This window comes from Epinephelus lanceolatus, chromosome 3 (genome assembly GCF_041903045.1).
Source record: "Epinephelus lanceolatus isolate andai-2023 chromosome 3, ASM4190304v1, whole genome shotgun sequence".
Classification (NCBI taxonomy): domain Eukaryota; kingdom Metazoa; phylum Chordata; class Actinopteri; order Perciformes; family Serranidae; genus Epinephelus; species Epinephelus lanceolatus.
Window position 1 is genome coordinate 41,643,709 of NC_135736.1, and position 24,647 is coordinate 41,668,355.

The window sequence follows — 24,647 nt, forward strand, 5'->3', positions numbered from 1 at the left end:
AAAACAAAATGATAATAAATGTAAAACAATTTTTTATGTCAAAATATGACTTTACATAACTACTGCCTTACATAGATTCTTTGCCAAAGATCTATTTTTACTGAGAAGAAAAATTAGGAAGGAAGTGACTGCTTGGTGTCAGAGCTACATGTAGTTTTGCAGCCGCCCTCACATTAATCAACAGTTCATTCTGTCTCTGAAAGAAGTCGTTGATTTTGACCATTTCTTCATATAGTTTATATTGTAAATGTTTTAAAAACGCAGCAGTTGTGATAAAGCCAATAGATTATACAATCAACTCTATGACTGGAGACTGAAGACTGAAACAGCCATGTTGTTGGGAGAAGCCAGATGTGTGTTTATGGCTTTTATCCTGTACATCTCAGGTATGAATGACTGTTTTTCACCTCATATATTGAGTAAATTGAAAAATGATGTTTACTGATGAAATCTTGTGTTAAAGGGATTCAGGGAAAAGAAAACAGCATCTGTGCCTTAAAAGGTTCATCAGTGGATCTGCCCTGCTCAGCTGAACGCCCCACTTCAGGAAATAAATGGTACACTGTAGAGAGGGGAGACTATGAGTATATTCAGGAAGAGGTCTCTCTGGATGGAAATCGTGTGTCGTACAACATAACCGAAGATAGTCATCCAACTCTGACGATCAATGATCTGACAGAGAGTGATGCAAACTATTACTGCTGCAGAGAGACGACTAGCAACCCAGAATGCTGCTGGCACAACAAAACTGAGCTCCGCATCACAGGTACAGTGGCCAGTAATTTATAACTTTAAGACCAACATCGGCATATGAATTTGTATTTCATACATCATCATCTCAGACCTGCAGGTGAAGGTGATTCCCACCACAGAGGGACAGACAGTAACACTGATATGCAACACCAGCTGTCCTCTGACTGAAAACCCTGCAGTCTACATCTGGTACAAGAACAGAGAGTTCCTCTATCAGGACTGGTCTCCCTGGTACCACCAGCTGGTCAGCAGTGAGGAAGCAGTCACATACTCCTGTGCTATCAAAGGCTACGAGCGTCTCAGAGCTCCTGAAGTCTCAGTGGGTGAGTGACAACACTTAGCTCCTTATGATGTTACTTCTTAGTATTTCCTTATTTTTAGTGGTGTTTTCTGGTCAAGGGGAAAAGAAAAGGTTACATCCTTTGGTGTATATGATACATATTTTCCAATGTTTTGTTTATTGATCAAGTCGCAGTCTTAAAGAAAAGGTGATTTTATCCATACAGTGGATTTCGTTAATAACTGCAATCCAGTCGTCCTTTGAAGGGGGGCTCGCCTGTAGCCACCTCTGTGTGATTGCTTTCTTGCTTGCGGCCAAAATCATGAGATTATCCGGGGTTTTGCCAAGTACAATATGACAAAAGAACAATTAACTTCAATTCCTAAGATGTTCCTTATTTGGCTTATTTGGTAATCTCTAACCAATATGGATAAATTAGTGGGCATTCCCAAAAATATGAAACTGGTCTGCCAATGGCTGCAGCATTCATCCCACCCCTGAGACCGCTGTTGTATAATATTCAGTTTAAGAGTCCCAAAATATTGTATTATGTTCTTCCAGCATAACTCCCACCAGGATCTTGAACTGGTGGTCTAAGCTTGACCCTTCCAAATATCATTCCAATCATCGTCCGATATCTCCAGGCCTGAGCCCTCTCCCATTTCTGTTTGACCTAGGCAGTAAAATAATTTTTTGAATTTTGTAATCTATGATATATTCAGGATACAAGATGTTTGTTGTCTTTATTCTTATTTCCATCAGTTATTATATTAATCACAGTGGGTTCACTATCCTCTGTTTGTTTAATATCTTTACTGAAGTGGTCTCTGACCTGGAGATATCTAAAAAAAATCATTTTTAAAAGATTTTACACATTTGAAAGCTGGTCAAAAGACTGCATGTCATTAAAATTAGCTATAGTGCAGTAAGCAACATGTTACACTTTCAAGACAAAATGGAATCATTGAAGAACTTATGACATGCTATTACTAATTAAAATACTGAATCTCATTTCTTTCTGTCCAGATTCTGTCACATCGACCTGCTTTACTGTGACCTATGCTGAAGGGAGGATGTGTTCTGATTGGCAGACACCCTGCTCCATCACATATCCCAGAGGTCAAGTTTCCTCAAACATTCACAAACCTCTCATTCTCAGACCCTTATTCATTTAATTCATCTTATTTAACATGGCACAAATTAAAAGTGCATTTATCATCTTCCAACAGAAGTACAAGTTCAAAGGAATTCTACATCACTGACCTGCACCACCAGCTGTCCTGTGACTGACCCTGAACCTGCCTATAGGTGGTACCAGAACAGACACATACTCTCTGTGAGTCAACAGTTAACAGCTACTGGCTCTGCTGAAAGCTTCTCCTGTGCTGTAAACGGCCTCGAGGATCTGCTGTCTGCTGAATTCTGTGAGTATGAGCCTTTAATGTACTGTACATTCTGTTTTAACTTGTGGAAAGGTGTACTGGTGTCATAAATCTGAATATGTGAAAAACTATGAGCAATAATGATCTGAAGAATGTTGTAGTCTCATAGGGGCAGATTAAATAACACTTCTAACTGATGTTTAGTTTAATGCAGTAACCCTCAAGTAATTCTGTGAATCATTCTTTTATTGAATTTTTCAGTTCGAACTGGAAAATAGAAAGAAAAAAAGATTTCTGTCTGTTTTTTGAGGGTATCAAAAATAGAAAATGAGTGTATGTTTTTCTGTTTTCTGTCAAATCACTAATGAAACTGTGTTGATGTCATGTGGCCACTAGATGTCCATGTTGACTGAGAGCACGTCAAATCAGTCAGCAGAGACAGTCAGAGAGGAGCAGTGTCTCGTCATAAAACTTTTAACGACAAATGACTGCCTTAAAACATTTGTCTTTGACCATGAAATGTTCTGATTTTCTTGTTTATTGGATTATCTACTTGAGACGAAAACAGGAAAACACACAACCTGTGTCCATTTTTTGATGCAACAAAAATCAAAAAAAGAAATGATTTGATTCTTTTTTGATAATACCCATTTTTCATTTTTCAAATTGAATGAAACCCCCGAATAAAGGGTCAATGGAGTTAAAAGTCATCCATAGTCAAAATCACTAAGACTGAGACTCACTTGTTGTTAATTCTGTCAATGAGCAGTAATATTCGTCTATCCTCAAAAAGCTACTCTAATCTTTCATCTATATTTCAGGTTTTGAGAACAGTAACTGCTTGAGTGTGAATTACGTCAGAAGGAGAATCTGTGCTCTGCGAGGCTCTTCAGTGAACATTATAAGTGAATACACGCCTCCCCACGACCAGCAGCCAACTTCTAAATCATGGTTTAAAATAAATAAAAATGGGAAGGAAAAACCTGTAAAGTTGGCTGAGGCTGCACCTCATGTGAAGTTTGATGACAACATGAAGAATCAGCACATCCTGAGAATCAATAAGCTGGAGAAGGATGACTCAGCAGAATACACATTCAGACTCAAACGACCTAATGGAGGATGGAAAGAGTCTGACTTTTCTGGAGTAACGCTGGTTGTCACAGGTAATTCTGCAGAATAAATACAATGCTGATGGTGCCAGGGTCATTGTAAAGGTTTGTCTTAAAAACAGGAACCACAATGACTTTGCACATGAACAGCTGACTGTTAACGTATTAGGGACTTATTTTCTATGTTTCAGTTACATTCAGACAACTGACATATTAAATCCTGTTTCAGGCCTGACAGTGAGGGTGCATCCTGCAGAGGTGACAGAGGGCCAAAATGTCACTCTGACCTGCATTACCAGCTGTCCTCTGCCTCACAACACAACCTACATCTGGTACTTGAACAGTCGACCTTTGACCGAGCCAAGAAAGCACAACAAGACACTGATACTCTGTTCAGTCAGCAGTCAACATGCAGGAAGCTACTCCTGTGCTGTTGAAGGTGGCATTACATCTGGTGAAAAACCTCTCACTGTCCAAAATGTTAAACAGAAACAAACACTAGCAGCAGCAGCAGCAGGAGTCTATATTGTTCTCCTGGTCATCATATTTCTTATTTTCTTCCTTTGGATTAGGTGAGCAACACTGTGCTGCATTGCACATCAGTTACAATCAACTGCTAATCTGAAATTGCTTGTTCATACATATATATTTATATTTCAATAACCAGAAAGAAGAGGACTTCAGGTCAGTCTCCTGAAACTGAAGCAATGGACAACACAGAGCAGGTAAAGATCAGACTTTTCTTCTTCTTGCACAACATTTAAGTCTTCATCGTAGGATTTAAAACTCTTGACTGCAAAGGATCCAAAAAATCCCACAGACTGTTGACTGGTTGTATTTAGTTTAATAATGTTCAGTGAGTACAGTAAAGTAAGTACAATTAATTTAATTTTTGGCTTCTTCTCAAAGAACAGAAATGTAGAAATTCTGCTGCACTTGAAACCTTCACCCTCTTCTGTCCTGCTTCCCTTCAGATAAACTGATTCTTCAAGTGACACAAAACATCAATTTACTGACACTGTTTGTCTTGTCTCCTCATCAGCTAAATCGTGGTCATGTGTATGAAGACATTTCCACTCAACCAGCAGAGCAGGATGAATTTCACTATAGCAGAGTCCAGTTCTCTAAGACCCAGCCAGAAACTCTTTACTGCACTGTCCAACCGCATCAGCCCGAACAACAGGAGCACGTTGCTTATACTACTGTCAACTTCAGTCCCAACACGACCTCTGAGTGAGCATCTCTTATCATCACAACTGATTCAGGATCTACTTAGTGGCCATACTCATCGTGATCAGTGGTACTATTTTCAACAACCAGACTTTCACAGTTTAAGCCCTCTAGTCTCCACCAATATTTCACTTCACTCCATGTCTCATAGAATTCACCAGAAGGTCTCAGCCTTGCAAGCAAAAGCTAATCAGTTTGAAACATCTATCAGAGAATCAGACAGAGTTTTCCTGAAGACACAGTAATGCCTCACATTAGCTAGCATGGAACAATGCATGTGCCTAAAAGCCATACCATAAATACAAATGTGTGAAATGCTGCCTCAGTGACACTTCAACTCTTTTCTAAAAATGACACGAGACAAATTTAAAGACGTCAAAACACCAAAGACACTAGAAGTCACACATATTTCAATGTGTCAGATTCAAGTAGAAGAGCAGCTAAAGACCTAAAGACCAGTGCAGCACAGTATATAACACATATAACACAGTAAGAAAGTTTTATGAACAAATTCAATGATGTAAAGGTCAAAGGGAACAGATTATGTTCCTACTGGTCCTCTCACTGCTGAATAATTTTTTAAGCAATGTTTATGGCAGACGCTCCTCAAGGGCTGATTGATTAGACTTGATCACACCTGATATACTGTACAAATAACTTGATATTATGTCTTAAATAGATTGAGCCAGGCCACAATGCAGTGCAACAAATGTGGGTGGCTTTGTCATGTAGGCTCATTGAAGCATTTTGTGTGTTTTTTATGATGTACTTCATGTTGTATAACTTTATTTGCAGCTGTAAAAAGCTTTTGTAAAACTAGTTTGCTCTCAGAAACATGTTTTACTCTGCATTACCTAAGTGTATTAAAAGATGGCAGACATAACATTTGTATCTTCATGTTATTTTTCCCCAAACTCTTTCACATCTCTCTGCTCTGACTCTGGCAACTTTGACATCTTTATGATGAAAATATAGAGCAGTTTAACCCTTCTACATGAGCCTGTACATGTTGTGACAACTGAAAACAAGACAATAATACATGGTGAGAAAATTGGTAACACTTTTAAGTTGTGGAAGATTCACTTAATAAATATGATGTCAAACAACTACTGCACTACATAGATTCCTCACTAGAGGCCTTTTTTTAATAAAGAGGAAGGAAGTGACCCTTTGGTGTCAGAGCTGTGTGCACCCTCACATGAACCCACAGGCCCTTCTGTCTCTGTAAGAAGACTGTTGATTTTGATTATTCATTTATATTGTTTAAGTTTTTATGAATGCAGTGGTGGTACTAAAGCCATTACATTATATAACCAACATTCTGATTGGAGGCTGAAGACTTCAACAGCCATGTTTTTGGCAGAAGCTGGATGTGCGTTTATGGCTTTTATCCTGTACATCTCAGGTATGAATTAATGTTTTTATTTCATATATAATGCTGATTAACTGTTGACTGTAAATAAAAATAATGTTTAAAAGTGTGCAGTAGATGTTAATTTGGAGGGAAAATACAGGAAACTGCAGGTTGATTTATAAATAAAAAAAGTTGATTGAATGTTAGCTTGTAATGATTTCCACTTATTCTGCTACAAGCTCTTTAGATGTGCTGCAGTGTATCAGTATGATCCTTTCCAATATCATACCATCATCACTAACCTGTTAGTATAGAGAAGAATAAAGAATAAATTTGTCCAGATGTTTGTTGATGAAAGTTTTTGTTAAAGGGATTGAGGGACGACAAAAAAACATCTGGTTCGTCAGTGGATCTGCCCTGCTCAGCTAAACGTCCCACTTCAAGCATGAAATGGTACACTGGACCTAAATTCATTCCAAAGGAGATCTCACCAGATGAAAATCATGTAACATACAACATGTTGGAAGACAGAAGCTTCACTCTAACAATCAAAGACCTGAAAGAAAGTGATGCAAAGGTTTACTGCTGCAAAGAAACTACTGACACACCAGACAACTGCAAGCAAAGTGAAATTCAGCTCCATGTGGCAGGTACAGTGGTTGTCAATAATAAATTACTCAAAGAATGACAACAGTATGTTAATTCTTATTTTATACATCATCATCTCAGACCTGCAGGTGAAGGTGATTCCCACCACAGAGGGACAGACAGTAACACTGATATGCAACACCAGCTGTCCTCTGACTGAAAACCCTGCAGTCTACATCTGGTACAAGAACAGAGAGTTCCTCTATCAGGACTGGTCTCCCTGGTACCACCAGCTGGTCAGCAGTGAGGAAGTAGTCACATACTCCTGTGCTATCAAAGGCTACGAGCGTCTCAGAGCTCCTGAAGTCTCAGTGGGTGAGTGACAATGATTAGCTTCTTATTATATGGTGAAACTACTGGCTAAATGTGTAAATATGTACTTTCAAGAATCATTTCATTAGTCAAGCACTGGAACCCTGAATTATAAGGACTACAACATGCAATTGCTGATCAACTAAATTCACTAAAAACTGACATTATTCCTTTTTGTCCAGATTCTGTCACATCGACCTGCTTTAGTGTGACCTATGCTAAAGAGGCAATGTGTTCTCATAAACAGTCATCAGTGGATGAGCCATGCTCCATCACATATCCAACAGGTTAAACATCCACAAAACACAAACACACCTCCACACCTCTCATCCATTTCTTTCTGGTTTCATTGTGCTTTGAGTATATATCTAATAATAAATGTTTTAATGTACATGCTTATTTAATGTAATAACTCATAAAAACTGTATTTGTCATCTCCCCACAGAGGTACATATTCAAAGGACTCCTGCAGACAAACGGGGCCATGTCACACTGACCTGTAACACCAGCTGTCCTCTGACTCCCATTATATGGTATAAGAGCAGACGTTTACTTAGACAGTTTGAGAACCATCAGCATGTAGTTCCCACCAGCTCTGTTGAAAGCTTCTCCTGTGCTGTAAAAGGCCTCGAGGATCTGCGCTCTGCTGAAGTCTGTAAGTACAAACCAACTTATGGTTTGTTAGAACTTATGATATAGGATATTTGTGTTAATGGTCTGAGAAATATGATATATATATATATCCTTACAGGATGTGTACAAAAAAACAGAGGCACTTTAGAGTGTAATGCAGATGCTGTGAAGTAGTAATCACAAATGATTACTATGATTTAATCTTTTTAGTCTGCAGCTGTTTGTTGCACTGATTTATGTATCTTGTTAAGTGTCTTTCAGTCTCTGTTATCGCTGGGATCTGCTGCTGACCACTAAACGTTGGTGTTTGTCTAGACATCATGCTTTATGATATGCAATAAAATTACACAGTAACGATGTTCCATTGAGAATTGGAATTGTAAGTAATTGTTTGCTAGATCACAAACACTTTGTTCATTTTGTCAAAGGTTAATGAAATTTAATATTGATCCAATCATGTTGTATCTTTTTTGGCCTAGAGCCATGAATTTAAACAGACTCCTACTAGTAATAGGTTCTAATGAAAAAAGTATTTTTCGACATACAAGTTTGAGACTGGCAGGTCCTGATGTCTATCATTTATGTCTAATACAAAGCTAACATCTTCTGCCACACAGGAATCTTAGATTAAATATTATGTACAATGACTTTCAACATTACTTAAAATGTAACTGGCTCTTGTCTTTCATCAACATTTAAGATGCTAAGGATACAAACTGCAGGACTGTAAATTATGTCAGCAGGACAATCTGCGCTCTGGATGGTTCTTCAGTGAACATTTCAAGTGAATATTCTAATTCTAACTCCTGGCTGCAAAAGTCAAAATCATGGTATAAAGTAAAGAGAAGTGTGGAGGGTGAAGTTGAAAAGCCACTTAAGGCTGTAGGTAGAGTGAAGTATCATGACAACTTGAAGAATCCTCACATCCTGGGAATCAATAACCTGAAGAAGAATGACTCAGCAGAATACAGATTCAAACTGCAGACAGACGATGGATGGAAACCTGGAGTGACTTTGGTTGTCACAGGTAATTCTTTAGATTAAATCTGTCATTTTTGTATTGTGAATTATTGACATCCACACCATGTACTACCAGCAGTTAACACACTGAAAGGTCAATTCATGCTTAATGAATTCTAAATGAGACTAGCTGCAGTCTACTGCTTCTTCTACTGTTTTCCTAAGGTTGGGATAGGTGGCTGGGAACACAAAACATGAGACTTCAACACTAAAGTTTATAGTTCATGCCCAATCTCCTACAAACAGATGATACTGGTTATATACTGGTTATATACACCTTCATGCTGTACAGTTAAGCAGTTAACCTTTCTTTAACCCTTGGTACTACAGTTTTAGTTGCCTACACAGAGAGCCCTGACACACCAAGCCGACAGTTGGTTGTTGATCAATGTTTGTGTATCAGTGAGTTACCCTAGCTTTTGCAGTGTGTCCCACCCTGGTAGCACTCGTCAGCCCTTGTCTGCTTTCTTTGGATGATTCAGCATGTTGAGTCGGCATCAGAGACGGCAGAGTCCATCGGTGAATGATATCACTCTGGCTGGCAGTTCAGCTCAGCACATGCTAAGAGAAACTCAAGCAAGAAAAGCAAACAAATGGCTCAAGAGAGCATGAGATCAAAACAAACATGTCATATTGCATAAGGTTATGTTTATAGCCACTGTGCTTTTTGGCAGAAACGGTTTCTAACTGTTTATACTATTGTTTGCTGGTGCACGGTAAATATCCTTTGTACTTCCAACATTGGGCTGTGTTGTTAATGTGCTAACTGGCTAACTGAGTTCTGAATCCATCCTGTTGATCTCCTGGTCATTGTGATGTGTTCATGTGCAGCTTTTTGGCTTAGACAGAGACAATGAGAGATGATGCAATAGTCAGCCTTTGTTGCCATTAGTTCATTGATGTGTGTTTGGTGTGTCTGGGCCCTCACATAGAGGTGTCAGACCAGAAAACACTTTTCATGAGTCTTTTTGTCTCTGTGGGTTGTTTTACTGACAAATAACCTATTTTTTTGTTTAGGGAGGAGGACTTGGGAGATTACACATCTGATCTTTATTTACTGACCACTTAAACCATCTTTCAGGTCTGAAAGTAAAGTTTGTGCCTTCTGCTGTGGTGATAGAGGGCCAGAGAGTCACACTGACCTGCAGTACCAGCTGTCCTCTGCCTGACCACACAAACTACGTTTGGTTCTTCAAAAGTCAACATCTGACCCCGACAGAGAACCAAAACAAACACCTGGTTCTAGACCCAGTCAGCAGTCAGCATGCAGGAAACTACTCCTGTGGTATCAAAACTCCTCAAAACACCACCTCTCGTGAAAAAACTCTCGCTGTCCAAAGTAAAAAACCAAACTGGACACCAGCAGCAGCTGCAGGAGTCTGTGCGGCTCTCTTGCTTTTAATACCCCTCTCTGTCTTCTGGTGGATTAGGTGAGCAACACTGTTCTCTGTTTCATAGCAATAATATTCAAATCTTAATATAACATCACTAATTCACTCAAATATTCATTGATTTTATAAAACAGAAAAAACAGGGCTTCCAGTCACTCTCCAAGAACTGAAACATCAGACAACATGGAACAGGTAAAAAACTGATTTATTTCACAATTCTGCTACATCAAAGATCACTGTCTTATATCTTGCTTTTCTTCAAAAGGAATGATCATGTCTTCACAGTCAGGATGGCTCCTTAAACTTCCTCCTCTTATCTTTTTTTCTCTCATTTGAATCATTCCTTTCTGCACCTGGTCCTGTTTCTAACTGTTTTACGCTTTCTCTGACGTTCTCATTTGTTAAATTAACTTTTTTTCTCCCGCCTAAGTGTCACTAAAGCCACATAAATCAGATCAGCCTTTTGTTATTTATTGCATATCAACCAGTTGTGATGTTCATCATTAATAGGACAGAAAATTTTCCAGGATTTGAACTATGTCAAAAACTCCGTATAACCTGCAACTAAGGATTACTTTCTTTGCACTGTTTTATTGAGCCAATAGATCTATACTTCCTCTAACATATCTTATGGGGTAACATGCTCCATACATTTGCAAAATATACCTAAAAAGGCTTTCAAAAACCTTTAACAACTGAGCTCTAGTTTCATTTTATAATGTTCTTATTGGAGAATCAGCCAAACTTCTGCTTGCAATATAATATAAAGTAATTTTATTTGTCTTGCCTCCTCAGCTAAACCCTGGTTCCATGTATGAAAACATCTCAGGTCAATCAAGAGAGCTGGATGACAACCCCTATAGCAGACTCCACTTCTCTAAGGACCACACAGATGCTCTCTACTCCACCATCGAGCCAGTGTCTTCTAACTAAATCAAACTTTGTTGCCATGGTATTTTGCAAGGGACCCTCCCCTGATAGTCGTAGTGACTGTAACCTTCTGTATTTATAATTCATAAGTATCTATTAGGTGCAATTATTCAACTACCCCAATATTCTGTGCAATTATTCAACTGCAATATTTCTCAGTATAGGACTTTATCATGCACGTAACTGTTACTTTTATTCTATTCTTCTTTATTTTATTGATGTATATATTGTAGTTAAATTTCACACTTAGAGCCTCAGCACAGTGACAATATATATTTTATTTTTAATATTTTTAAATCTTAAGTACTAGTGTTAAACATTGTGGCATAATGAACATTCTATTTTTTTTTTTTTATTTTAATGTACATTTTTATTTCCATATTACTGTATTGCTTTATATTTACATACTGCTATTTCATACTCTTATTTTTACTTCTTATAATTCTCTATTCTATATATCAGAGCAACTGTAACAAATCACAATTTCCCCTCAGGGATTAATAAAGTGTTTCTGATTCTGATTCTGGACAACGTCAATATCACAGCATCGACAGGCAAGGGTAAAGCTGAGTGCAAACTGAGTGATCTGCCAGACTTAACACACTTCAAGGCTTCTAACCTCCAGCAGCTTTTCAGTTTACTCCACTGATATGGACCACAAGTTTCCCAAAAGTACTGAGCATCTCAAACAGAAGCATGCCATTAAACTACAGCTCTTTACCACACTTCCTCAAATATGAGGTGCAATGCATTTTGCCTGTGTGGAGGATGCATGTGGACCAGCAGAATGAAGAGCTATAAATAAGCACGCAACACTGTCTGAAAACTCTGAAGAATGTCCCTCAATCACCAATGTCAGTCTAAGTTGTTTTTTTTAATCATTTGTTCTTGAGAAAGATCATTGGAAAAGTCTACGTCAGATTCATTATGTGTTCTTAAACCACACAGTTGTTCACACCAGTGGTCTAATAATAATGAATCACCTTTTATGGTAAACTGAAAGCATGTGTCAGCTGATCCTAATTAGCATAGTTAAATGCCCATAAAATGACATGGGACTGCAGGGCTGTGTGCACACAAAGAAAAGGAAGAAGAAGAACAGTTGAGAGAATTAAGTCAAGAATGCCCAAAAGTCTAAAAAGGCTGGAGCACCAGACTTATGTACATATATATACAGTATACTAGGGATGTAACGATACCAGAAACTCACGATACGATATTATCACGGTAAAGAGTCCACGATACGATATATATCATGATATTTATACAAGGGGAAAAAAAGAGAAAATTTATTGTTAAAAATAGCTATTTTATTCAAAAATAGTGCATGTACACTGTACAGCATGTTATTTTTAACTTGGAAGCGTATCATAAACAAATCAACACACAGTTCAACATGTGCTTTCATTTCCCCCCTATTACTGCTAGGCAGGCAGACATTAAAGTGCCATAACAAAGTCATGTCAATTATATTAACTATAGTGACAGAATATGAAAACGGAAACATTCAGTATTTTTTAACCTACTCTGAACAAAAGTAGTGTAGTACTATTAATAGATAGTCATCTGAATGACATCAAATTATGAGGATAGAGTAGTCTATAATCTATATTCATCAAATAAACAGAATTTAGAACAATCAGACCATGCAACAACAACAAAATTAACAAATTAGAAATAATGTAAACTCAATAACACACAACCCCTCACTCACAGATACACAGAGAGACACAGAGAGAGAGAGACAGAGCAAGAGAGAGAGGTGGGTAGAAATGTGTGTGAAAGAAAACCAAAATAAATAAAGCCCAGCCATTTCCCTGGAAGTCATAGAAAAACTCAAAAACACACATTCACTCAGTTTGTTCACGCCAGGTTGACAATCTTGACATCAAGGAGACCCTAACACTTTCTCAGAACAGGAGATGAGGAGAGGAAAGCTCTGGTCCTGCGCTTTCATGTGATATGCGTGGCATTTCTGTGCGACCCTGCATTCGCGAGTAATCCATCCAAAAGTAATGTGTGTGCAAAGCTGTATGAAAGCTTTGTTATACATAATTTTAGTGTAACTTTATCTTTTTTTTTGCTATGAAAACATTGGACTACCGACAAGTGCTTGGTCTTGTCGGAAAGCCATGATTCCGCTGTTTCACGTGATATGCGTGGCTTCTCGCTATGACACACAGTCGCGGAGAAAATCTGGTCTCACCTGCGAGCGCAGTAGCATGCAAAGTATTATGGGGAATGTAGTCGCACAGTCATATTACCGGCTCTGTAGGAGAACGCAGCTATATAACTACCGTGGCATTCCCACGACGGTATCGAGAATTTATTTTATCATGACACTGCGAAATTCGATATATCGTTACATGCCTACAGTATACACATACAAAATATGCATTAATCAACCACCCGTCCCGCAAACTGTCAACTTTATATTAGCACAGTTGTCAGGACTGCGGACAAAGATGAGCACTCATCAATGCAATGTCTCTGGAAGTTATTAATAAGTTTCTCAGAACGCTGCCTTGTAACTGTGTGTCCCACCCACTGAATCGTCCATGATATCTAGCACGATCAGTCACTAATTATAAGATGGCATGGTTCCCATTAAAATAAGTGATGGGACTTACAGTGTTAGTCTAATGTTATTTTTAAAAGACCATAGCTCTTCTTGAAAAGTAATAATGAAAATAATGATGAAAAAATACTAATTATAAAAATATTATTGTAATTAATATCCTATAATATACAACTGTAGAACTGAAGAACATGCAATCACCAATAATCATTTTTGCACAAACGTGTCAGCACAAATTGTGCGTAAGTGTTGTCTTGATATTTGTAGATTCTGTTTTTACCTAAAAACAAATCCCAAATAAGAAAGCATTGATGAATGTCAGAATCTTTGTGAACACTGCAGGTTTTAGGAAGACATTTCTTCTAAAGAATTGTTGGTGAATGCAGCTCAGTGTTTTGCAAACAGATTCCACTTTTTACACACAAGAAGGCCACAGATCAGGTCCTTTTGACCTTTTAATTGCTGAATTGGACAGTTTGAATGCCCCAGCAGGTGAATTAGTGTCTCAAAAACGTTAACATCTTAGAATTTCACAAGACTGTGTAAATAAATCATGTTGCATTAATCTGTCTTTATTAATCTCTCTGGTTGTAACAGAACACAAGCCAGAATTTAAAAGTGACTGTGGAAACATGCAAACAGTACACACACACACACACACACACACATACACAAGCGGATAGAGCTGTGGTTTTGTTTGTGTGTGTGCGAGTGCATTTTGTGACGATGTGTCCGACTGGTTTGCTACATCTAATTTACAGTACAGATACAGTAACAGCTTGTTAAAGCAGCTCATCAAAGCACTTTGTCAATGTTGTTTTACTTTCTGGATGATTTTCAGCTGTGACTGTAAAAAGAAATTGTTAGACAGATTTTACTGCCAAAAATATATGTTGCTCTGCATGTGAAAAGACCACAGACATTGTGTCTGCAGCTTCCTGTCTGCAGTTTTTTCCCACCAAAAAATAACCACAATCAGCTTAACACTTCTCTGCTCTCACACCAGCAATTTAAACAACATTTTGATTAACATATAATGCAATTTACTAATGACAGATTTTAATGACTGCAATACATAGATTCCTCACTAGAGGGATTTTTTTTTTTTTTAAATTAAGAATAACAATGAGGAAGGAAGTGACTTTTAAGTGTCAGAGCTGCAGTTTGTCTGCCAGCCGTGCTTACACTGATCAACAGTCAATTTCTTTGTATGAAGACTGCCGCTGATTTCAGCCATTTATTCATGTTTTCATAAAGGTAGTAGTTGTAATAAAGCCATTAAATTATATCATCAACATTCTGATTGGAGGCTGAAGACTTCAACAGCCATGTTTTTGGCAGAAGCTGGATGTGTGTTTATGGCTTTTATCCTGTGCGTCTCAGGTATGAATGACTGTTTCTTATTTCTTATACAATGCTGATTAACTGTTGACTGTAAATAATGTTTATCAGGAGTGTACAATCAATGTTAATTTGTAGGGAAAATACAGGAAACTGCAGGTTGATTTATAAATAAAAAAGATGATTGAATGTTAGCTTGTCATGATTTCCACTTACTCTGCTATGAGCTCTTTAGATGTGCTTCAGTGTATCAGTGTGATCCTTTCCAATATCATACCATCATCACTAACCTGTTAGTATAGAGAAGAAAGTTATGAGAGAGAATAAATACTTCCAGATGTTTGCTGATCAAAGTTTTTGTTAAAGGGATTGAGGGACGACAAAAAAACATCTGTGCCTTAAAAGGTTCGTCAGTGGATCTGCCCTGCTCAGCTGAACGTCCCACCTCAAGCATGAAATGGTACACTGTGTACAGGGATAGATCTCAGTTAGTTCCAAAGGAGATCTCACCAGATGAAAATCATGTAACGAACAACATGTTGGAAGAGAGAAACTTCACTCTGACGATCAAAAATCTGACAGAAAGTGATGCAAAGGTTTACTGCTGCAAAGAAACTACTGACACACCAGACAACTGCAAGCAAAGTGAAATTCAGCTCCATGTGGCAGGTACAGTGGTTGTCAATAATAAATTACTCAAAGAATGACAACAGTATATTAATTCTTATTTTATACATCATCATCTCAGACCTGCAGGTGAAGGTGATTCCCACCACAGAGGGACCGACAGTAACACTGATATGCAACACCAGCTGTCCTCTGACTGAAAACCCTGCAGTCTACATCTGGTACAAGAACAGAGAGTTCCTCTATCAGGACTGGTCTCCCTGGTACCACCAGCTGGTCAGCAGTGAGGAAGTAGTCACATATTCTTGTGCTATCAAAGGCTACGAGCATCTCAGAGCTCCTGAAGTCTCAGTGGGTGAGTGACAACGGTTACTTGCTTCTAATGATATGATCAAACTTCTGGCTAAATGTGTAAATATGTATATTCACAAATCATTATTCAAGCACTGGGACATTTAATTATAAGGATTATGAAATGCAGTAATTTATTAACTAACTTTACTGACACCAATTATTTTTGTCCAGATTCTGTCACATCGACCTGCTTTAATGTGACCTATGCTAAAGGGGCAATGTGTTCTCATAAGCAGTCATCAGTGGATGAGCCATGCTCCATCACATATCCAACAGGTTAAACATCCACAAAACACAAACACACCTCTCATCCTTTTGACATAATTGTTCCTATAAGATTTAATTTGCAATAGACAATTCATTTATTTTGATCATATCTTTGCTTTTTTAATATTTTGTTACAAGCACAAAAACCATAGTCTTTCTTTCTGGTTTCATTGTGCTTTGAGTATATATCTAATAATTAATGTTTTAAAGTATATGCTGATATTTACTGATAACTCATAAAAACTGTATTTGTCATCTCCCAACAGAGGTACATATTCAAAAGACTCCTGCAGACAGACAGGACCATGTCACACTGACCTGTAACACCAGCTGTCCCCTGACTCCCATTATATGGTATAAGAGCAGACATTTACTTAGACAGTTTGAGAAACATCAGCATGTAGTTCCCAACAGCTCTGCTGAAAGCTTCTCCTGTGCTGTAAAAGGCCTCGAGGATCTGCGCTCTGCTGAAGTCTGTAAGTACAAACCAACTTATGGGCTGTTAGAACTTATGAAATAGGATATTTGTGTTAATGGTCTGAGAAATATGATGATTTTAATACTGATTCATCCTCACAGGACGTGTACAAAAAAACAGGCACATTAGAGTGTAATGTAGTTGCTGTGAAGTAGTAATCACAAATGATTACTATGATTTAATCTTTTTAGTCTGCAGTTTTTTGTCGCACTGATTTATGTATCTTGTTAAGTGTCTTTCAGTCTGTTATCGCTGGGATCTGCTGCTGACCACTAAACGTTGACATTGGTGTTTGTCTAGACACCATGCTTTATGATATGCAATAATATTACACAGTAACTATGTTCCATTGTGAATAGTAATTGTAAGTAATTGTTTGCTAGATCACAAACACTTTGTTCATTTTGTCAAAGGTTAATGAAATTTAATATAGATCCAATCAGGTTGTATCTTTTTGGCCACAAATTTAAACAGACTCCTACTAGTAATAGGTTCTGATGGAAAAAGTATTTTAGACATACAAGTTTGAGACTGGCAGGTCCTGATGTCTATCATTTATGTCTAATACAAAGCTAACATCTTCTTCCACACAGGAATCTTAGATTAAATATTATGTACAATGACTTTCAACATTACTTAAAATGTAACTGGCTCTTGTCTTTCATCAACATTTAAGGTGCTAAGGATACAAACTGCAGGACTGTAAATTATGTCAGCAGGACAATCTGCGCTCTGGATGGTTCTTCAGTGAACATTTCAAGTGAATATTCTAATTCTAACTCCTGGCTACAAAAGTCAAAATCATGGTATAAAGTAAAGAGAAGTGTGGAGGGTGAAGTTGAAAAGCCACTTAAGGCTGGAGATAGAGTGAAGTATAATGACACCATGAAGAATCGTCACATCCTGGGAATCAGTAACCTGAAGAGGAATGACTCAGCAGAATACAGATTCAAACTGCAGACAGACGATGGATGGAAACCTGGAGTGACTTTGGTTGTCACAGGTAATTCTTTAGATTAAATCTGTCATTTTTGTATTGTGAATTATTGACATCCACACCATGTACTACCAGCAGTTAACACACTGAAAGGTCAATTCATGCTTAATGAATTCTAAATGAGACTAGCTGCAGTCTACTGCTTCTTCTACTGTTTTCCTAAGGTTGGGATAGGTGGCTGGGAACACAAAACATGAGACTTCAACACTAAAGGGCTACAGTAGCTCAGTCCATAGGGACTTGGGTTGGGAACCGGAGGGTCGCCAGTTCAAGTCCCCGTCCGGACCAAAACATGGAGCGTGGACTGGGCACTGCCTATGTGCCCCTGAGCAAGGCATCGAACCCCCCAACCGCTCAGAGAGCCTGTCATGGGCAGCCCTCTCTGACATCTCATGCACTTAGTGCATGTATAGGTCCAGTTAGTGCATGTGTGTGTTCGGACCTGTGTGTAATTGACAACAGAGTAAAAAATTGAATTTACCCTCGGGGATTAATAAAGTATATTAAAAAAAATAAATAAATAAAGTTTACAGTTCATGTCCTGGTTATAAACACCTTCATGCTGTACGGTTAAGCATGACAGTGATCCTTCTTTAACCCTTGGTACTACAGTTTTAGTTGCCTACACAGAGAGCCCTGACATGCCAAGCCGACAGTCAGCCGTTGATCAATGTTTGTGTATCAGTGAGTGTCTGTTACCCTAGTTTTTGCAGTGTGTCCCACACTGGTAGCACTCGTCGGCCCTTGTCTGCTTTCTTTGGCTGATTCAGCATGTTGAGTCGCATCAGAGACGACGGAGTCCATCGATGAATGATATCACTCTGACTGGCAGTTCAGCTCAGCACATGCTAAGAGAAACTCAAGCAAGAAAAGCAAACAAATGGCCAAAATCAAGAGGGCATGAGATCAAAACAATCATGTTTTATTACCTAAGGTTATATTTTTAGTAGTCTCGCTCACCAGACTTTTCTCAAGAAAAGAAAGGTCTGGCTGGGCCGACTCTCACTTTAAGATTGGAGAAAAAAACCCTCCGGCTGCTTGTATTTCTTTCAACCAATCACAATCGTTCTGGGCGGTGCCACAGCAACGGTGCACTTGCAAAAACATTGCCGGGGGGAAACAGGTTTTGGTGTAACACGCCCACAAAAATATCGCCTACAGGATGCGAACCGTGGAAGAAAAATGGCTACATCCCCGCAAGATCAAACACCGCAAAAGTTAGTAAAGGACGTGTTGAAAACAGTTGAAAACTGCTACACAACCGGACGTGGCTGAGAGAGGCTGATCTATGCAGCGAACTTCAGCCCACTCAGACTACATTATTAGTCACTGAGCTTTTTGGCAGAAACAGTTCTTAACTGTTTTGTTTGCTGGCACACAGTAAATATCCTTTGTACTTCCAACATTGGGCTGTGTTGTTAAGTTGCTAACTGGATAACTAATGTTTTGAATCAGTCCTGTTGATCTCCCAGTTTCCCTTTCTGAAGGCGCAACACAGATTACCACCACCTGCTGGTCTGGAGAGTTATTTCCTCTCACGCAGGTGCAGAACATATGTGCTAGTTGGCCATTGGCTGTAGTCTCTGTGGTGTGTTCATGTGCAACTTTTTGGCTGAGACAGAGGCAATGAGAGACGATGCAATAGTCAGCCTTTGTCGCCATTAGTTCACTGATGTGTGTTTGGTGTGTCTGGGCCCTATAGTGCGTAACTTCTACAGGTCAGTAAATGTCTGTTTCACCCAAGCCACTACTAGAGGAGATGACACAATGTTGATTAAGCTGTTCGGCTACTCTAACATCTCGCGGTATTTTTCAATACATATCATTTTTAGTATGTGTGTAGACCGCCGACATTCCCGCGCTGGCGCACAGGAAATGCTTCCTCACAACAAGAAGGGAGGGGGAGGAAGAGCGGAGAGTGTCATAGCAAGAGGTAGAGCGCAGGTAGAAAGAGAAAGTAACAAAGAAGCGGCCGAGACACGGTTCAGAAGTGGATCTTACCACAAAGAAAAAGCCTGGACGTTCCGCTGAAGGTCTATTAGCAAAGAAGGAAAGTGACTGATGGAGAAGGCAAACAAGGATTTGCATTGGCGTCGCTTTTCCTCGGTGGAGAGCGCTGACGGAAGAAATTGGGCTGAGGGCAGACACGGATGTTGTCTTGCTGCTATTGGATAAGTAAGTGACTCGGTTTATAATTATATTATGAGTATTAACGTTATGTGTTGCTGTTACATGTACTGGACCTAGTACTTTATTATTTTCTTGGAAATGGTGCTATGAACGTTATGTAATGTTAGCAGCCTGGTGTTTGCCACGTTGTGTAGCGTTGTGTACACGGTGTGAATCGAGTGTTACTTTGTGTACACGGTGTGTGGCTACTGGTGTTACTCTGTGTACGGTGTGTGGCGAGTGTTACTCTGTGTACAGAGTGTTACTCTGTGTACACAGTGTGAGGCGAGAGTTACTCTGTGTACAGAGTGTTACTCTGTGTACATGAAAGTGCCGGCTTATTTGTTGTAATAATGCTTTATCCGCTGGGAGGCGACAGAAGTTACACACTATAGCTTTAACACAGAGGTGGCAGACCAGAAAACACTTTTCATGAGTCTTTTTGCCTCTGTGGGTTGTTTTACTGACAAACAACTTATTTTTTGTTTAGGGAGGAGGACTTGGGAGATTACACATCTGTTCTTTATTTTCTGACCACTTAAACCATCTTTCAGGTCTGAAAGTAAAGTTTGTGCCTTCTGCAGTGGTGAGAGAGGACCAGAGAGTCACACTGACCTGCAGTACCAGCTGTCCCCTGCCTGACAACACAACCTACGTTTGGTTCCTCAACAGTCGACCTCTGACCCCGACAGAGAACCAAAACAAACACCTGGTTCTAGATCCAGTCAGCAGTCAGCATGCAGGAAACTACTCCTGTGCTGTTAAAACTCCTCAAAACACCACCTCTCATGAAAAAACTCTCACGGTCAAAAGTAAAACGGGAAAACTGACATCAGCAGCAGCTGCAGGAGTCTGTGCTGCTCTCCTGCTTTTAATACCCCTTGCTGTCTTCTTGTGGATTAGGTGAGCGACACTGTCCTATTTCAGAGCAATGACATTCACACACCAACTTGGCTTCACCTATTAATGTTTATTTACTGATTTCATTAACCAGAAGAAGGAGGACTTCTAGTCAGTCTCCCAGAAATGAAACTTCAGACAACTTGGAGCAGGTAAAGAAAAGAATTTGTACACTTCTGCTATATTAGAAAAACATCACCATATCATTTCCTGCTTCTCTTCCATGCTGTGGACTACTTTTTTCTTAACTAAACACTTACTGTGATGACAGAGAAACACAATGTTGCACAAGTTTCATGGGTCCTATATTTTGCAATGTAAATCTTGTTCTACTGTGCTGCAGGAATGAATCCTAAAGCACGGAAAGGGGTTAGCATTTTAGCACCTCCGTTTCCCTTGTCTTGAATTCAGTCTTTTTTTTTAATGGGTTTTTGGTTAGATACCTGAAATAAGGTCTGTGGTTCGAACAAGCTTGAGATGTTTTTACATTTTATTCTGAAGTGCTCATGTGTCTTATAAAGGCAGTAGATAAAAGTTGGCTCAGTGAAAATTCAGAATGCCATCATGCCAAATACAATTTTACAGCCTAGGTGTGGTGGTGACTTTGAAGTTATGCACTGTGGTGTAGTTTGTTTATAGCCTGACCTTCACTTTTTACTTCTAACAACTGCATTTACACTTCAAAATGATCATAAAAGTGGTGTTCATTTCTGGAGATTATTTGCTGAAGAAAAAACATGTAGGCCTTGTTTGCCACCAAGCTTTTTATCTGCAATAACCCAAAATCCAATGAAAAATCCCACTGGTTTTTTGACAGGTGAACCAGGGTGATGTTAACTTCTGGGTCGTCCTTTTAAAAGCCTTTGTAGAATATTACATAATCATGTTGTTCACCACACATAAAAATACTATTTGAGATTGTGATTCTGTAAAAGCTGCCACACAATTAGGTTTTGTCTGCACTATTTTTTTTTGTTGCAATAAATATATTCTTGATTAACTCTTTTAAAGTATCCAAGACCTACTCCAGCCAGCTATTTCAGAAGCTGTAATGCTGTGCTAACCCTACAACTGAGCTCGAGTGGGAATCATTTATACTGCTAATATGATCTCTCTTGTCTCTTTATAAGCTGAACCCTGATCCGCTGTATGGCAACGTCTCAGCTCAAACAACAGAGCAGGATGAACTTCACTACAGCAGCGTCCACTTCTCTCAGAACCACAGAGATCCTCTTTACTCCACAGTCCAGCCACATCCCCCTCACAAAGAAGAGCACGTCCCCTATGCTGTTGTCAACTTCAGACGAAACATGACCCCTGAGTATGCATTTCTTGCTATTACAACTGATTCATGTTCTGCTCTACACTGTAATAATTATGTAGCTTATTACAGATTGGGCTACATGATATCTTTGAACCTACTAGTCCTATTTTAATAAAATATTGTTTACATTTATATTACATTTTTTTACATACATTTCCATCTTGGGATAACGATCCATGGACAAAATTCATGGCTACTTACACCCATTGTCACATCGCTAATCTGACTTGCATGAGACATTTAGGGGTGTAAAAATGGTTTACAGATTTCCCAAGAATATCATTTTAAGTGTTATTGTGTAACTGCCTCAACTGGGAAAATTACTTTTCTTAATTATACATTTAAAATACTTTGCCAAATGTTTAATCCACAGTATGTTAATGCATTCTTTCCTTTACTCTCAGGCATGACGGCCAGGCAGTGGATACCTAGAATTTGTACAACACAACAAACAGAATATAACAACACACTCCCCTCTGTGCAGAACTTGGAAATTATTCTGTTGATCATCTCTGGAATGCGTTTACGTCTGGGGGCCTCGGCTGATGACCTCATCTACACCAGCTTACTGGGAATGAGCAGGCAGACATCCAGCATCTTATGGACACCTCAGAGGCATGCAGAGTGCTGATTGGACTCCAGCTGTGTCTTCTAGGAAGTGAAACCAGGACTTCTTAGTACTCTGATAAACCCATGGTCATGTCTGTTTAACTACAGTCATGACTTGCTGAACAGACTTTCAATGTGTGATACTTTCCAACATACATGGAACCCTTCAACAAAATTAGTATTTCTGTGAAACTTAAGAGAATGTAAATTAATCAAAGTTGCAACAAAAAGCTCTCCTGTACTATATAGATATTATCCAGCACAACACCTGCATAATTCTCGTTCTCGTTCACGGCTGAAACATATTCCTGAGGAGCTTTTTGCCATGTTTAGTCAGTACAGTCCTTTACAGGACAAGCCATTCAAACTTACCAAGCTAACATTAGTTAATGTCTTGAAAATTAGCACTGAATTGAAAACCACTAAAAGTGTTTTGGCAAAGTGACAGCAAAAACTGGCTCTCCAAATTGTTATGTGCTGTTTTATGTGTTTAAGTGTGTCCAACGTCTGTATTTCTTTGCTAGCTAGTTAGATGTAGCATAGCTGCTGACTAAGCTAACTTCGGTTGTGTTGCTAGGCAACCAAAGCAACTTAATGGTTGGTTTGTGAAGACTTGCTAGCAAACACGTATGCTAACGCTAACTATGTCTTTCTATTAAATTAAATTAAAAACCTTACGTTACTGTTTTATGTTAACACGTACAGTCTGTGGATAACAAACTCAAAGTTACAGAAAGCTAACGTTAACTGGTTATGAAATACTCACCCAACAGAAAAAAAAGTTAACTGCCGTTGTTAACTGCTAACCCTGCTAACGTTATCCGCCGAGGATGACGTTTTTCTTTAAACCGACGCGGCCGTTAGCTTCGCCCCGGTTCCCTGTGGGATTTTCCATTGGGTTTTGAATTCAAACAGACGTTTATGAAACTTACACGTCTTGTGTAGCAATATAACATTTTCAAATGAAACCTACTTACATGATTATTAAAGTCTGAATGCATTAGCCAGAAATAAAAGGCTACCGTTAGGCTAAAAACGAACTACACTACGGTCGCGTGATGTAACGTTTCCAAGGCCGTGTTCAACGCAGCTCGGCGTGATGACGTTCTGTAGTCTTATTTAGCCGCTTGTTAGTAACCGCTATTTTTAAGGCACATAGACTTCAAAATTCACAGTGGGGTATTTATTGAGAATAAAACGTGAAAATTCTTAAAGCTTGTGTTATTTGCAGACCTTTTTGAGGCTCATAATCAAGAACCCATTCAAAAAACCCAATGACTTTGAGACAAGGGAACAAAGGGCTCTAAATGCTAACTCATTTCCGGGTGGACGGTCGGACTCTATTAGCATTAGCTAAAAATAAATAAAAATTAGCATTAGCTAGCTAATTAATTAGTCGTCTTGAATCTGGAAATGTTGGTTTATTCTTTTTTCCTTTCGTTTTGATCTTAAGAGGAATAACATAATTTTCGTACCTGTGCTACAACAGTGGCCACTTCTTTTTTTTATTATTATTGGCTAAACTTTAACTTTATTGTCATTACACGGAGTACAGGTACTGAGCAGTTTTTATGCTTTATTTGCTTAATTTTTTCTTAAGTCTAGTGTGTAATATTTAACCATATAAAGCACAGGTTCATTCACATATTTGCCATATAGGTTTGCCTTTTGCAATATTTTAGAAAAATGTTTATCTGACCACAACTGACATGAAAAGCATATTAATTGTTTTATTCTATGTATAACATCTAAAACAAAGTGTTAGCTGTTAGCTACCATGATTCCTTGAGATACAAGTGTGTTTTAAGTTTTGGTAGAGGGTTGAACTTTTTCACAATTGGATAATGGACTGTACTTTTAAATAAAGTTGACTCAGTTGTCTATTGCTTGTTCTCTGGATTGTTTAACTGCCACATTGATTAATTGATAAGTCATCAGACCTAGGTTGAAATGAATGACAA

At 38.7% G+C, this 24,647-nt stretch overlaps 2 protein-coding genes across 2 annotated transcripts; both read left to right on the plus strand.

The window, feature by feature from the left end:
• The first annotated feature begins 176 nt into the window (after positions 1-176).
• Positions 177-24,567, plus strand: LOC117255102 (uncharacterized). Its single transcript, XM_078166606.1, has 22 exons — positions 177-386; positions 464-766; positions 843-1,076; positions 2,060-2,152; positions 2,263-2,457; positions 3,237-3,578; positions 3,754-4,096; positions 4,192-4,249; positions 4,567-4,757; positions 5,965-5,978; positions 8,402-8,728; positions 9,803-10,151; positions 14,837-15,003; positions 15,328-15,630; positions 15,710-15,943; positions 16,114-16,218; positions 16,476-16,685; positions 17,364-17,690; positions 20,408-20,756; positions 20,848-20,905; positions 21,884-22,074; positions 22,482-24,567. The coding sequence occupies exons 1-22, from the start codon at positions 332-334 to the stop codon at positions 22,507-22,509; spliced, it is 4,476 nt and encodes a 1,491-aa protein (XP_078022732.1). The 5' UTR covers positions 177-331; the 3' UTR covers positions 22,510-24,567.
• On the plus strand, positions 4,758-7,998 carry LOC144462490 (uncharacterized). Its single transcript, XM_078166383.1, has 5 exons — positions 4,758-6,159; positions 6,479-6,758; positions 6,838-7,071; positions 7,251-7,355; positions 7,514-7,998. The coding sequence occupies exons 2-5, from the start codon at positions 6,554-6,556 to the stop codon at positions 7,765-7,767; spliced, it is 798 nt and encodes a 265-aa protein (XP_078022509.1). The 5' UTR covers positions 4,758-6,159; positions 6,479-6,553; the 3' UTR covers positions 7,768-7,998.
• Positions 24,568-24,647: the final 80 nt, after the last annotated feature.